At 39.0% G+C, this 15,943-nt stretch overlaps 2 protein-coding genes across 2 annotated transcripts; both read left to right on the forward strand.

Annotated features, from left to right (window-relative positions):
* Positions 1-557: 557 nt before the first annotated feature.
* Positions 558-1,031, forward strand: LOC137406826 (uncharacterized). Its single transcript, XM_068093437.1, has one exon. The coding sequence runs from the start codon at positions 558-560 to the stop codon at positions 1,029-1,031; it is 474 nt and encodes a 157-aa protein (XP_067949538.1).
* Positions 1,032-13,252: 12,221 nt separating this feature from the next.
* LOC137406827 (uncharacterized) lies at positions 13,253-13,927 on the forward strand. Its single transcript, XM_068093438.1, has one exon. The coding sequence runs from the start codon at positions 13,253-13,255 to the stop codon at positions 13,925-13,927; it is 675 nt and encodes a 224-aa protein (XP_067949539.1).
* Positions 13,928-15,943: the final 2,016 nt, after the last annotated feature.

Raw genomic sequence — 15,943 nt, forward strand, 5'->3', positions numbered from 1 at the left:
ACCGGCTGGTCGTAAAGCCATTGGTAGTAAGTGGGTGTTCAAAACCAAGTGCAAACCCGATGGAAGCGTGGACAGATTCAAAGCTAGATTAGTAGCCAAAGGGTATAGTAAAAAACAAGGAATAGATTACGATGAAACATTTGCACCAGTAGTGCATCGGTCATCACTTCGAGCGCTTCTATCATATGGCACGGATAGAGGCATGTTGATACATCAAATGGACATAGTAACAGCTTTTCTCAATGGTAAAGTTTCTGAGGAATTATTTATGACACAACCTGATAGATTTGTATCGCCTGGAAATGAAGAGTTGGTATGCAAATTGAATCGCTCCTCTGTATGGCCTAAAGCAATCATCACGATGTTGGAATCTAGTCCTCGATGAGTATCTGCGGCAGCTTGGCTTCTCTCCTTCGAGCGTTGAACAATGTGTCTATGTACGTAACGACCATGGCGATCAAACGATATTAGCGGTCTATGTAGATGATATCGTAATCCTAAGTAACACTGATCAATCGATGAAAATAATCAAAGAATCGTTAAGTTCAAAGTTTCAGATGGAAGACCTAGGGCAACTGCAATTTTGTCTAGTTACAAACGTGGAATTCACAGACACCTCAGTGAAGCTGCACCAGAAACATTATATTCAGCAGATTCTTGAGAAGTATGATATGTCCGACTGCAAAAGTGTAGCAACCCCGTTCGCTACAGATATACAACTAGTGAAGGATGACGGCAGTAAATCTGTGGATCACACTCCATATCAATCGATCGTAGGCAGCCTTCTCTACGCATCTACAGCTACACGACCAGACATCGCACATTCTGTGGGAGTGTTGTCGAAATTCAATTCCATGCCGACCCAAACGCACCTCACTGCCGCAAAGCGCGTTCTCAGATACTTAAAAGGCACCATGGACTATGGGATTACATTCAACAAAACTGACACACAACCCGTTGGTTATTCAGATGCTAACTGGGCTGAGAACAACGAATCTAGACACTCGATATCCGGAAATGTTTTTGTCTAGCAGTGGGCCAATCAGCTGGTTCAGTAAACGCCAATCGACAATCGCTCTGTCTTCAACAGAAGCCGAGTATATCGCAGCTTTCGAAGCTGCAAAAGAGGCAGCCTGGCTACGGCAATTATTTGTTGACATTACTCGAGAGACATTACCACCAATAGTACTCCGCATAGACAACCAATCGGCTATCAGCATAGCAAACAACACTAACGTTAGTAAGCGCAGCAAGCATATGGATATAAAATATCATTATATTCGACAAGAAGTCCAAAACCACAATATAGTCACAGAATATTGTCCAACTGATGATATGATAGCCGATATCTTCACCAAACCCCTACCTAAAATTCGTTTCGAGAAACTTCGTGTTATGTTAAATGTGGGATAGACGCCTGGCTGGCCGGTAACTAGGAACATTATTATTACAGGGTGTACGCTTCGTATTTGCATACATTATTTTGTTGTGAAATTATCAAAACTATGTGGGAGTGTTCAAATATTATTATATCATAGTAGTTTAGATAATGTTGGATTATGTTTTAGAGTTGTCTGCTCGTCTTTATTATTATTCAACTTATATTTTACCCACAATTCTTTTTCTTCTTCCCTTGCTTGATTGTATCCTGATAATGGTGGCTGTATAATAAAAGGACTCAACTATAAATCCCTTATAATCGCGTATAAAACAATACTATATTTGATACGGGGTCTTAGGTAAAACCTGAAGTGTTTGTCATTAACTATTGCTACGATAAGTTTGATATTGAGCTTTGTATTGGCCTTTCAATTCACGCGAGAACATCACGTGACAAGACAATAACCAAAATCCGCGGATACGTCATCGAAATCAAGAGATTCCAATCTACGGCGGCTTTTTGTTTTTAAGCTTTTAAGAGCTTGTAATCAGATTTCCACATATTTGGCACCTACCACACAACAGAGTAAGACATGGCGAACCTTTTGATACCAAATAGCTGTAATGTGAATTTTGTTGCAAGTCAACCTTTAACATTGATGCAGATGGCAACAGTGTTTTACAAGATCGTGTCCAGGTGTAATGGTGGATTCAGTGGTTATTATGTAAATGAATGTCTTAAGAAATGAATACTAAGAAAACGTATGTAGATCTGTTACACAATCTTCTGAATGGAATAATATAGAATATAATGGAATGTCATATAGAGATATCGAAATATTTCAATGTCGAGATAGGCATATCTCACACAAATCAACAGCAAAGTTCCGCCATTTAGATGTACGCTTAGTACCACCCTAACAGCAGGAGTAGGTAAGAGTGTAATATTTGGGTGCGATGTGTAGTTAGACTACCAACTATCTTTGTATCAAATAAGAGATGAGCTTGTGGATTATTATCAAACTTTATTGTATTATGCTCTCACAGCCCGCTTACTAACTTACGCACACTAATGATTCTCATACACAGCCTTATATACTATTTACAAAACAATAGGAATCCCAGAACCGAGTGGCTACGATATCAATTAAATAGAAAAAAATTTGTTCATACAAGAAGCAAGATACAAAGACACTTGAACAGATTGGAAGGATGACCATGCCAGACCATAATTAACATATCATTATAACAGATTGGATTGTACAAACATGGAGAGGAAAACCCTTGTTGACTTCCTCCGATTATTCCATAAACATTGTGCCACCTGTTGGTCATTGTCTTCATCGCAACATTTAGGTGGTGGCAGCCTAATGAAATGTCTCTAACATATCTATTGTGTGGTAATATCCAACCAGATTTTCGAAATGAGTCTAATGAGTCAAATATGTATTTTATGTGAACATAATGAGTGTCGTAAGATAGGGAAAATAAAGTGCTATAAGATTGTATTCGACTTCTATCTCACAAGAGCGCGACTATGTCATCAATGTGCACAATAGCGTTTTTCCCTTTCGACACAATGAATTGATTCGCCCCTACAGTTTTGAGAAAATCTACCAATATCTCATCAGTATCTTTTATTACCTCTGAGATGACAGCCACAAAATACTTGATCGTTTTCTTGCTATGCACAGAAGCCAATACATATTCTGATACATTCAAGCTGTCAATATTGAGGATATTTCCAATTTCATCTCCAGCTTCACTTATCAGCTCATCATCACTCTTGTCTCCCAGTTGTTTTGCCAACCAACTCTCCTCAGCTTTGATTTCCTTGTCATCACTAGATTCAGGAAGAACTTCCTTTCTTGGCCATTTCTGTAATAAACTCAAATTTCAAGACCTTTCACAATGCAATTGAAATGACAAGATAAGATGATTCTTTGTCTAGGAAATCCCACAAAAAAAATTTTAGTAATTGCCTTGTTTACTTCAATTTTATCTTGTAACTCTCACCACACCTCTAATCTTACATATTTGGAACAAATAACAATTTTAACGTGGTAAATTATGAAAAATAAAAAAACATTCACCTTTTTTGTCTCAACTTTACTGTGACTTCTGCTAGCTCTTTCCTCTGCGGTTTTGGCTATGTTCCCCTTCCCAGGCGTGTCAGTCAAGATGGCGGTAGGATTTCTTTTGTATTGCAAGAACCTTTACAGGGTGCTGCTTTTGGAAATGGATGAATCTGTTCCGGTGCGACAATTTGCATTGTGGAGCAACCAGGGAAAAATCATCAATAGGGACGATGGAAGACGAAGGTGAGGCTGCTTTATGCGAAGGAGGGATATCATCTGAAGCGGTTACTTCAAGAGTGGAGAGAACATCAGGTGGTGCTGTGATGACTTGTAAATTATTATCTTTGTTAGGATCGACAACATCAACTGCATATGGCCTGTTGGTCAGAGAAAAAAAACAAAGAACTAATCATCAGAGAATGTGCCGAACGCACAACGAGATGCCAGGTTTACGAAACTCTACTACGATGTTAGGGGCAGTCATAACTCTACCAAAGGTTAATCTGAGCATTTCAGCCATGTTAAAGTGTAGATGCTGGATGTTGCTGGAAGTGTTTTTCGTGGATTTTCTAGTTGCCACGAATTATCAGAAATATCCAGGGGCTGTAACTTGTGGGAGCAATGTGGTGGGAAAGTGAGTATAACTACACCATTCTCCTTTGCAACATCAATTGCGTCAATAGATATGTGGCTATCATGGTTATCTAAAATTAATAGAATGGGTTTATCATTCGACGCTCGAGTATTATTGATAAAATGCTTTAGCCACTGCAGAAATATGAGGAATTAGCAGCACCAACAGTGCCTGTTGGAGCATCTGACAGCATGTAGTTCTTGAAGTTGACCCTTGGGAAGACCAGCATCAGTAGAATTAAGCCTCCAGCGGCATTCACACAACATATCACAGTAGTCAAGACTCCCCACTCGACAGAGGTAACTTGTCCAACTTGTTTTGTTTTTCTGTCAGCTATCACCTTGGGTGGCTTTTGGACTGTAGTCATACCTGTCTCATCCATACTCCAGATGGATGTGTATGAATATCTACTTTAAACATCATATAGATTTTCATGAAATTTTTTCACATTTGCTTTATTGAAGCTGGTACCTCAGCTCAGACTTGTTGCCTCTGGTTTTCCACACAAAAGGTCTCTGTGTCTTTTCAAGTATCTGCTTATTCAATCTTCCCCCAGCACTATCGGTCTCATCCTATCTGAGATGATAGCTACAGTGGTTTTGTTTAACATAGTCCCATGATAACTTTCTTAGTTGCTTTTTTATCAGTCCGTGTTGATGCCTCGAAGCTGTGAGCAAGTATTCTTTCATTAACAGTTCCCAATGAACTGTAAAAACTGTTGGATGTGCTTTTGTTTTTGAGAAGGACTCGACATTATTTATTCCTTTGTCTTGTGCCTCATTTACATAACGAGTCAAGGTAAGTCTCGATATCTTCTGGTCCTCAGCGACTCTGCACACTGCAAGGCCTTTCTCAACCACCATCTTCACAGCAGCCCTCATTTCGACAGCAGGGGTTCGACTTTTCTTACGGCCATCAGCCTTTTTCTTACATGTATGCACCATCTCTTTCTTTTTAGTAGCGGTCTCAATACTGATCCTTTTATATAAAAATAATATATAAAAGCGAACACCTTTTAAAAGCCGTCCCAAATATAAACGAAAGTGAGTCTGAGCAACCAAACTTAATGAGTTGAGGTGATTATAATTGGTACAAATTGTGATTGAGATCTGAGGCCAAAGTGTTTCAAAATTAGCCTAACTGTATTTTAGCTTAAAATTACCTTTTTATTACCCTTGTTCTGGTGTAGGAGCACTGAGAATAAAGAGGGGTATAGTAGACCATGTTCAGTGTGCCCCACTTCACATTGTTCATTGTGCCCCAACTTCGCCTTGTGAGAAAAATTGAGATGAAAATTTCACAGCTTCTGCCCATTGCTTATGTTGAGTATTGAAAAAAGAAGAGATCATTCATGCTCATCTATATTTACATTAAGAAATACATACCTATGACAGTGTAATGTATATGTTCATTTTTAGCTTGAATGGCATACAAGAGCTTTTCCTCTTTTAGCTATCTATTACGAAATGATGAAAGTAAACTTCTGACATCATTTCCTGTGAACTATAACTGGCGTGACAGCTCTCAATTAATTGTATTTCAGTAAAAAAGGATGTTAATTGTGCTCCCATGTTTAACGTGTTGAAGAAAACTCTTAGGAGTGGGGTGGAGACAAATCTTACTTCTAGCGTATTTGCGCTGAACCCGATGCTGCCGACGATACAGCCTGCTGAACCCAACATGAAGAATATGAAACCAACTCACTTGTTATCTAATTATTTGTTGCAATCTTGTCCGAGCTTGCTGCTAGTATTTTAATAACGACCAGAAATGATATTGCTCCAACGAATAAATGATTTTACTATGGTAATAATATTATGTGTCTCTTTTAAGAACAAAACACGAGCTGACTTTCCCAACAAATTTCAGCAGTTCTCCTTTATATTAGTGGAATGCCTTGACATTACATTCTTGTTCAAACTCGCCAATCTCATCGCTTTCCCTACTGCTGACTATAAAACTTTCCCATTCGTAACAATAAAAATATTGATGGAAAACTAGCTATTGCATTCACAATACTCTAAACTCTAACAAAACGTCCATAAAATTCTGCATATTCTATGTAGAGAACAATATTCTAGGGAAACAGTAAGACATCTTAATAACGAAAAAGACTAGATACAAAACATTATTGTTCAAACTCGCCAATATCATCGCTTTCCCTACTGCTGACTGTAAAACTTTCCCATTCGTAACAATAAAAATATTGATGGAAAATTAGCCATTGCATTGCAATAATCTAAACTCTAAAAAAACGTCCATAAAATTATATATATTCTATGTGGAAAACAATATCTAGGGAAACAGTAAGACACATCTTAATAACGAAAGAGATTGGATTCAAAATATTGTATTTCGTTAGTAATATGTTGTATATATTAATAACAAAGAGGACTAGATAGATTTTCGTTATATTGTATCCTGTGAAACCATAACGATGAAATTTGTTATGGTTTCATAGGCTTTGGGGGAAGAAGAGAGAGAGAGAGTACTTGGTGAGAGTGGAAAAGTTGAGTAGAGATATGGATTTTGGTGATGGTAATGATGATTTGAGGCAGCTCTTTTGTATAGCTCTAGCGGTGAATTGTTTGCGTGATTCCAGCGCGAAGAAAGAGTTAATGCAGGAGACTGACTTAACTTGGGAGCAATTATCCAACAGATTAAAAGCTAGACATAGCTAGGGAATCAGTTTATTATCATTAGGGATAAGAGAGATATCAAGGTAGAAGTCACAAGGTGAGAGCAGATAGCGAATTTAGTGACAGTAGTCCTGTTGCACTTGTTTGCCGAGTTTCTGAGAAGAGTGAGAAATCTTGTGGAGAGCGTTCTAGTTTTAGTCTAGAAGAGATAGTTCAGATAGTGATAGGCCTGACACCTTTTCACCTGGAGAGGTAGACGAAGTTATAAAGGGTTCTCATCTAGGCGATATAATTCTCCTGCTAGAAGTATTACTTGCTTTGACCTATTTACCTATGCGATATATGTCATTGTATGGGAGCAAATACCCAACGGCTTTGTGTACTACGCAGAGTGATTGCCTAATGTCACCGAGAGGGTAGCTACATATTATTAGTACGCTTACTCAAATTATGCATTGGCAATGCACCAAGCTAATAGCAAATAGCAGGCAAATCTTATTGCTTATAAACTGATTTTTAATATCCGGGCAACACCGGGTAGCACAGCTAGTATATATATATTTCTCAAAGTTGGCCGTATGTCGTCTGTATGTGCATTCGGCTTTAGCGCAGCTGATTATTTTACCGATGCGGCCACGCGTCACGATGCCCCTCTTAAGAAATATTTTTCGTAAGGTATGATTACTATATCTGAGGTCGTCTATGCTTATCGCAGGCGAACAATTATATTGTTTTCTTATCATCGTATTCAAAGTTTTGATGGATAGCTTCTAGTGGAACAGCAACCTTTTTTATACACACACTTCTATGCAAAAATTGTTATTATTAATTCTACATATTCAGGATTTTTACTTTGGTTGCTCAGTTTGTATTAATTGTACCATTACCGAATCATCTTTTATTGTATTCGTAGCAAAGCAAACTTAATTTAGCTATTACTTGCTGATTATGTCACATTTACAACTAAACCTTTTTGTAGTCGTTTTATTTTTTTAATTTATTTGACCGCACGAAACATTTTCCTCATGATATAAAGTTAAAAAGTTACAATGGCAAATACTGTTATATTTTAAATACAAATCACTTTTCTGACCAAAAGCTTTTATTAACCAGGCAACGCCGAGTAGCACAGCTAGGCCACTCATTTTTGATCATTAGGTTCACAAATCCGCCGACGCGAGATAAAAACTACCGCTGAAAAAATAAAAAGTCTATGTGTACTTTTATTTTTATTTGAACCGCCGAAACTTGCAATTTGTTGATTAATGTTTTTTTGAAAACGTAACGTTAGCTTTCTTGTAACAGCATTATATACACAGTACTATTAAACAGATCTACTGCATTTGGTCGAATTCGGTTAGGAAATTCCCACTGGTATTACGAGTATACATTTGCGTTTGGTCACTATGTGCAACAATCTAACCGCAGATGATTTACAAAGGGTCAAGCTCGGTATCGGAAAAAATGACTTTCCCAGTTAACACTGGAGAATAACATGTCGTAAACACTGTTTGTTGTAAATTTCCGACTGGGATACTGGCAATTACCATTGAGAAGTTGCTTATCCAATTCACCAACTTATCTGTCAAGGAAAAACGTAAATGCAAACAATTGAGTGTGTACTTATGTTGACTTTCAACCACGGAAATCTTTTATGACATTCCATGTGATTTGTGACCGCTTTACCTCAACATAAACCACGTGCGAATCCTCCGTGATGGCAAAATGGCTTCGGACTGTTATGTCAACATTTCTTGCAGCGGTAAGAAATCATTTCATGGAGTCGGTTTATCAAATTCACAGAACATCGGCGACTATATATCGCAAAAACTAAATGTGGACAAAGAAAGTATAAAATCTGTGTTCGCTTTCACGAAGGAGGGTCGATCCGATACTAGAGCAGTGCTCGACATGCCAGTGGTAACCATAGTCAGAGACTTTGACTGCCACTATATCACTGTTGAGCTTGAAGACGGATACAGCACAGACGCTATCAAATGTGAACCGGACGTCAGACACCCGTCAGCACTCGATGTGCTCATGGCATGTATGTATATATATATATATATATACATATATATTGTGTCCCTTGCCTAAGCTCTGAGCTGCACTGATGAGGCTTCAATAGCCGAAACAGTACTGTCTGTAGCATGAGTATATATATATATATGTGTATGTATATATATATATGTATATATATATATCTACAACAAAAATGTTAAAAATTATATATATATATATAATTTTGAACATTTTTGTTGTAGGAAAGTGGCTACCCAAAAGGTTGTTGTGTTCAACACCTTATTGAATAAGATGAAGAGTATGGGCATCGGCTTCCTTGCAACTCAGGTGGAGGGCATCGGTCGAAATGTTGTGAGCACACTCACAAGTGTAAGTGTGCTATGGCTCCTAGATACCCATCGCGAAACTATCAAGGAAAGAGCTATTGTTTTACCCTTTGAAGAATTTACAGGGTACAACGACTACAAAATGCAAAAAAAAACCTGTGTTGCATGTGGATGAACTGAAGCAGAACATTGATCGTTTGTGTGAACTCTTGAACCATCCATGGTTTTCAAACAAAAATTTCCAGGATTTCCAAAGTGAAGAGTCCAAGCTTGTTCAAGGAATGAAGTCCTATCACGACTATCTTCTTCGTCAAAGAGAAAGAACAGCTTCCAACCACGCATCTCTTGAACCAATCAGAGCCATGAAAGACACCTGGACTCTGCGTCATCTTCCTGCCTCTCTGGGACCAATTCCATGTTGTGGATGCAGTCCAGAATCTTCATGCATATTGTCCAGTATCACTACTGGACCTGGAACCTGAAGACAGACATGAACGGCGACAGTAGTTAGAAAAGCTATCACTTCCCTTTCCAGCCACCTTGTACTCCTACCACCATGGCAATTCTCTGGGAAACAAACTTCCTATGGCAGCGATCTGGAGAGAAAGATGATGAAGATACTATCAAAACTGTGACTTCACTAAAAGAAACAATACCAATCTACTCGACACGTACAATGAGGCGAGAGTTCACAAACCGGTACCCCTCTGTTAAACCAGCACTTCTAAGGTCAATGTACAACTTTTTGAGAGAAGACGCATCAGCCCCAGTAAATGCAGCAACAGCCAGTGTTGATTATCGATTAGAGGAGTGTCTGCTTGCTGCTGATGATACCGACATACTCTAAAATGTGTTGAAAAATCTGTGAACCTAAAAATAAAAAATGAGTGGCCCTAGTTTTCTATAGACCTCAAAAATGGCGTCTGTCATCTTCTTTTCAGTCTATTGTAAATAAAAGCTTATGGCGTTGCTCTCCCATAGCTCTTTGTGAGGCCATCACTAATTTATAGTTTGCTCGCTAGAATAGTTGGCTAAGTTTTTAATAAGTTTACTATTAGGCTTACATATTTTTATCCGTTTGGTACCTGTTCAATAAAAAAGTGTCAGCTTATAACACCAGTTAATCACAGTTATCTCAGACCTCGTGGAGCATAAAACACTATAATAACACTGATAGTGAAAAGGAGAAAGTGCCTTATATGGTGTATGATTAGAGACTGTTGTAGTGTATCGTGATTACGACCAACCGAAAACGATACCTACGGATGAGGCGAGCCTCACGAGTGATGCGAGAGGCCCGGTTTATACACTGAAACTAGCCAAGACTACGCGTACTGTCTAGAGAGTTACGTACCTACTATAGGTGTATACTGCATGGTGTCAGAATATACGAACCTTGTGTACTACTATTGTACATTGGGAATTCAGCTATACTGATTGCTTGGTAGCTACTAGTGTTATTGGTTAGTTGGAACCTTATGAGAATAAAACACGGACGGTAGTTTATTATTAAGTTGTTGAATTTGCAGGAATTCACATATTGTGCTTGTTCATTGTCACTGTACAGTGGTTTGTTGAAACCATTGTGAGTATAGTGTATGCATGTCCCATTGCTATATTTGAACTGCTACTGATTCTTGGGTTGCTAGGCCCAATAGCACTAGAGTAATAGAGGTATACTGCACAACGTAAACATGGCAGAACCACAAGACTATAAGTTTACACAACGCCTGAACTTCAAAGACAGTAGTAGCTGGTCTGCGAGTTGGAAAACATTCAAGTCACAGTTTGCTGTTGTTAAAATTGCCAAAAAGTACTCTACTATGTCGGAGGAGGAAAGGGTAGCTAATCTGTTACTGTTGATGGGGTTGGACAGCGTAAAAATATACGACTAGTTCACATTTGACGATAGTAAAGATGAGAAAAACTCTAGACAATGTAATAAAATATTTTGATCCGGTTAAAAATGTAATTTATGAGAGAGACAAGTTCAATGATATGAAACAGGGAAATTCATCCATTCACCAGTTTATCACTGATGTCCAAACACAAGCAGGGTATTGTGAGTATGATAATATGAAAGATAAACTCATTCGTGATAGGGTAGTAGGAGTGAACAATAGAAAAATGAGTAAATATCTCATTCACCTAGACAATTTGACTCTACACAAAGCGATTCAAACGGCCAAACAATATCTTGCTCACCATTCATCCGTATTAAAAATGAGCAGTAATGCATCAGCAATTGACAATTTGGATGAAGTCAGAGCTCGACAACCATGAGGGTTCAGTAGGAGTGGAACCAAAACAGCACCAGGGCAAAAGCAAAAGTGCCCATACTGTAGCAGAAGGCAGGTGCACACGGAGGATAGATGTCCAGCAAGGAACGCTGTATGCTTTGCATGTAAAACTAAGGGGCATTATAGCAAAGCTGCAGTCTGCGAAGGAAAACAATCACAAGCTCGTGCAGCAGATTAAGTAGTGGACGAAAAAACCGAGCTGGGTGGCCTATATTTAGGATCGAAGTCGGAATGACTAGGCCTGGATTGCATAGATACTGTCATCACAGAGACCTCTACTATCTACTCTTTGTTATCGCATGGCTTGTCGATAACAAAGTTAATTTAACCTCTGTGACTTATAAACTCAACACCGGCGCTGCGGTTACAGCTATCCCTGAGTCACTGAGACATTGTGTGTCGTTTGTTCAGCCTTCTGATAAAATGCTGAAAGGGGTGGGTAATCACAAATTAGAAGTTCTGGGTGTAGCAGAGGCAGCCATAATGGCAGGGTCTAATGTCATAAAAGGATGAGTGTATATAGTGAAAAATCTTGTGATGCCATTACTGAGTAAGCCAGCTATAACAGGTTTAGGGCTTCTAGGTTCTGTAGACAATGTTCACCCAGACAGATTGGATGTCTGCGTTTCCTAAACTGTTTAAAAGACTAGGTACAATGGAGACGGAAGCGCAAATTGTTTTGAATGACTCGGCACTGTCTTTTGCGAAGAATGTACATCGGAGGGAGGCCGTGGCAAGGAAGCAACCCTTGTTCGAGGAACTGCAGAGAATAGAGTCTTTAGGAGTCATCGAAAAGATCGAAGTACCAACAGATTGGTGTGCTCCGTGAATTGTAGTCCCGAAAAACAGTGGGATGTTACGACCCTGTATAGACTTCACAAGACTAAATAAAGCAGTGAAACGTGAATTTTACCCACTGCCTAACACACAGGAAACCCTCAGTGAACTAGGAAACTCTAAGATCTTCAGTAAATTGGATGCAAGTTGCTATTACTGGCAAATGAAGTTGCACTCAGAAGCACAGAGATTGACCTGTTTCATTACGGCTTTTGGGAGGTATATTTGCAAGAGGCTACCATTCGGGATGAGCTCTGCACCAGAGATATTTAAAAAAAAAGTGCAAAAGATTTTAAATGGAATCAATGGGATCATCTGCCAGATGGATGACATTCTGGTGCATGGCTCTACTAAGTATCAGCATGAAGGAAGATTAAGAGAAGTATTGTTGAGGCTACAAGCTGGAGTTACACTGAATGACTCAAAATGTGAATTAGTATTAGAGTTGTTGGACTCTTTACAGACTTCATCAGGTAGGCTAAACAGGATAAGAGCAGCAATTTTGGAAGACGATGTCAGGAGGCTGTCGGATAAGTTTACGATAAAGGGTTGGCCATCAGGTAAGGAGGTCCCGGAAATGTTAAAACCTTTTTATACTTTCAGAAACTACCTGACATCAATCGATGGAGTACTCTTCTCTCTAAATAGTCTTCATTCCGAATTTATAAAGAGGTAGAGTTCTACAAGAAATACATACCGGACATCAAGGATAGACCCAGTGCGTACGGAGAGCGGCTGAAGTGGTGTGGTGGCCGGGTATATGCAAAGATATCAGGGAAGTAGTGAGGGATTGTCCCGCTTTTGAAGAGTTTCAAAGGAAACCGAGGGAGCCACTTATAAGTACACCACTGCCGGAAAAGTCGATGTGGAGGCTTGCCATAGACTTATTTAAACATGAGGGAATAGATTACATGTTGGTTGTGAACTAGTATAGTAGATATATCGCGTTACATGGGTTGAAGGAATTAACGAAAGCAGGACCGATAATAAGCGAACTGGAAAAACTTTTTGCATGATTGGGGTTCCAAACACGATCATGAGTGATAATGGTCCGCAGTTAGTAGCTCAAAGTTTCAAAAGGTTTGTGACAAAATGGGACATTAACCATATCACGAGTGCGCCCAAGTGTGCCCAAAGTAATGGGGAAGCAGAGAGGGCAGTTCAAACGGTTGAGTCATTGTTAAACAAGAATGTTAACCTACAAGCAGTGCTCTGCGCATATAGGGACACTCCTCTAGCTAATGGATATTCGCCTGGGCAGTTGTTTAATAGATCTATGAACTTAATAGGCATAATGTCGAGTAAGCAAGTTAACATTGGTAGAATAAGGACATTTGAGAGAGACCAAAGAGAGAAACAAGGAACCAACTGTAATCATCGCAGACACGCTGCTAGAGATAGAAGTCCGATCGCTATTGTTCAGAAAGTCATAGTGCAGGAGCCAAAAAGGGCACCAGCACCTGCGACAGTGATTGCAGCACAAAGTCGGGAGATAGTGGTTGTTAACAAACAACAGAGCTTGATTCGAAGGAATACGTCACAAGTAGCCCGTGCTCAGGCACCAGGGATAGTGAAACAGGCTTCGAAAGGTCAGAGGAAAGATCTAGAAACACTGTACCTGAGGCTACATAGCCGACACGAATTCCAGAAGAAAATCTGGTACAACGTAACAAATCGATGTTGTCTCCAAATAACTTTGAAAAACAACTAGAAAGGACGTATTTCGAAGTGGTTCAGAGCCCGGTCATCAAAACGACAAATGCAGCACGAACTAGGTTTGCAGAACGTCTAAACCTGTGCAGAGAGTAAATTCGTAACACATTATTTAGGTTCTGTTAAATTTATTTAAATATGAATATCTTTGTGTTAGGAAAATCCAAAGCTCGATGATTGTCGAATCTTGCATGGGAGTTGATCAGCATACCTGGGGCAGACTGGTATTGATTAATCACAGAATTATGTATTTGAGCATAGTCGGAAATTTGAAAATTCTATTATGTATAAACATATTGGCCCTATGAGATTTTCAGAACTCATCCACAAGAGAGGTGCTACGGAATGCCATATTCGCAACCATAGAACACTATCCAGTGTGTCATCTGTATTTAGGGACTGGTTACGGTTACTCGCACCGTATAGGATTCACCCGGTTATTTGCAACAGTATATCCTATGTGTTTCGCAAGATATAACAGGCACAGAGGGGTAACCATCGATGCTCGCCATCGTAACCTACTTCAGTCATTAACCAGCAAAATCAAAAGCATGACTGTCATCGAAAAACAGGGACATCGTGGATTTTAATGTCAGCAACGACAGTGTAACGCCATACATGCACAGAAAAGTGTATACAAGACAGCGAGAAAGGTATGTCTTTAGAGACGAGTACCGCTCAAATGGATTACATTCCGATGCCAGAATGGTTGAAGATTGGCGAAGAGAAATACATCGAGCTAATGATATCAACCAGGAGACATTGGATATTGCGAGGACACGTCATATGTCCATGTACGTGTGTGTGTAGGCACCGCTTGTCTCGAGTATCTTGGTGTGTAGGCATCAAAATTGTAAATATTGTATATATGCATATCTAACATTCAATGTAAATACGATATTGGTGTGCAGGCACCGAACTAAATATCATATATACGTGTAGCTAACACTGACTGTAACTGTTATAATTAAAAGAGAAAAGAAAAAAATGCAGGGTGAGCGAGATGTTGTGATTAGTTGTGTTTTGTGCCGGTGTGTACGACTCGATAAGTATGATACTGCCGCGGGTTGTTATTTTATTTGTTTTAGGTGTGTTGGCACCAGGCGTCTCAATCCAAGAGTGGGGCAATGCTTGAGATTTGGTTTTAGGGCAATTGATGTATCAATGATAGTATATATATTATTGTGGAAATTGGGGCAAAAAATCTCACGCATTTTCATTTTTTATTTGGTGTGATTGCGTGAGAGTTGGCAGGCCTGGTTGGCACCTATTGGCTGAAGAGATATGCCATACATCTTAGAAGGATACCTACAGATGAGGCGAGCCTCACGAGAGATGCGATCTATACACTGAAACAAGCCAAAACTGCACGTACTGTCTGGAGAGTTACTTACACACTACAGGTATATATTACAACTGTGAGGCAGGAACAAAACATGCTGCTGAGGTTATTCTCGATTGTTTGTTGGCCTCATATTTAAATACAATGCAAATTGTCATTACTAATTATTGACTTTGGACGGACAAAGTAAAGTAAAAGAACGTGTTTGTTAGGCTTTGCATTCGAAGGCCTACAAAACTCAAACTACACCTACTATCCTCTGACCAATAATACCATTCACCATATAGCCTTACCTATTTTAACCATTTCATATTACACTTTGTTTTCATGACTAGAAAACTTGTCATATATTTGTATACTATTTTCACTGAGCTATTATTTGTCCACTTTTTGTTTAAACAATACTCATATCAATCCTCAAGCTTGTGTTCTACATATTTTATGCATTCAGTTCTAATATTATTATATTAGTTAGACTATTCACTAGTTTTTTAGTTAGACTATAGTTTCTTTGCGGTCCTTTTTATTTTTTTGTTGTACACCGCTTTTTAGTTAGTTTACTTGCCGTGGTACCTTGTGGAAAACATATTGTAAAATATGACTATTGATTACCACAATAAAGATTGCTCATATATAAGGCCTTGACACGATGTCACTACCGATAACTTATGG

The sequence above is a fragment of the Watersipora subatra genome, chromosome 10, assembly GCF_963576615.1.
Source record: "Watersipora subatra chromosome 10, tzWatSuba1.1, whole genome shotgun sequence".
Lineage (NCBI taxonomy): Eukaryota > Metazoa > Bryozoa > Gymnolaemata > Cheilostomatida > Watersiporidae > Watersipora > Watersipora subatra.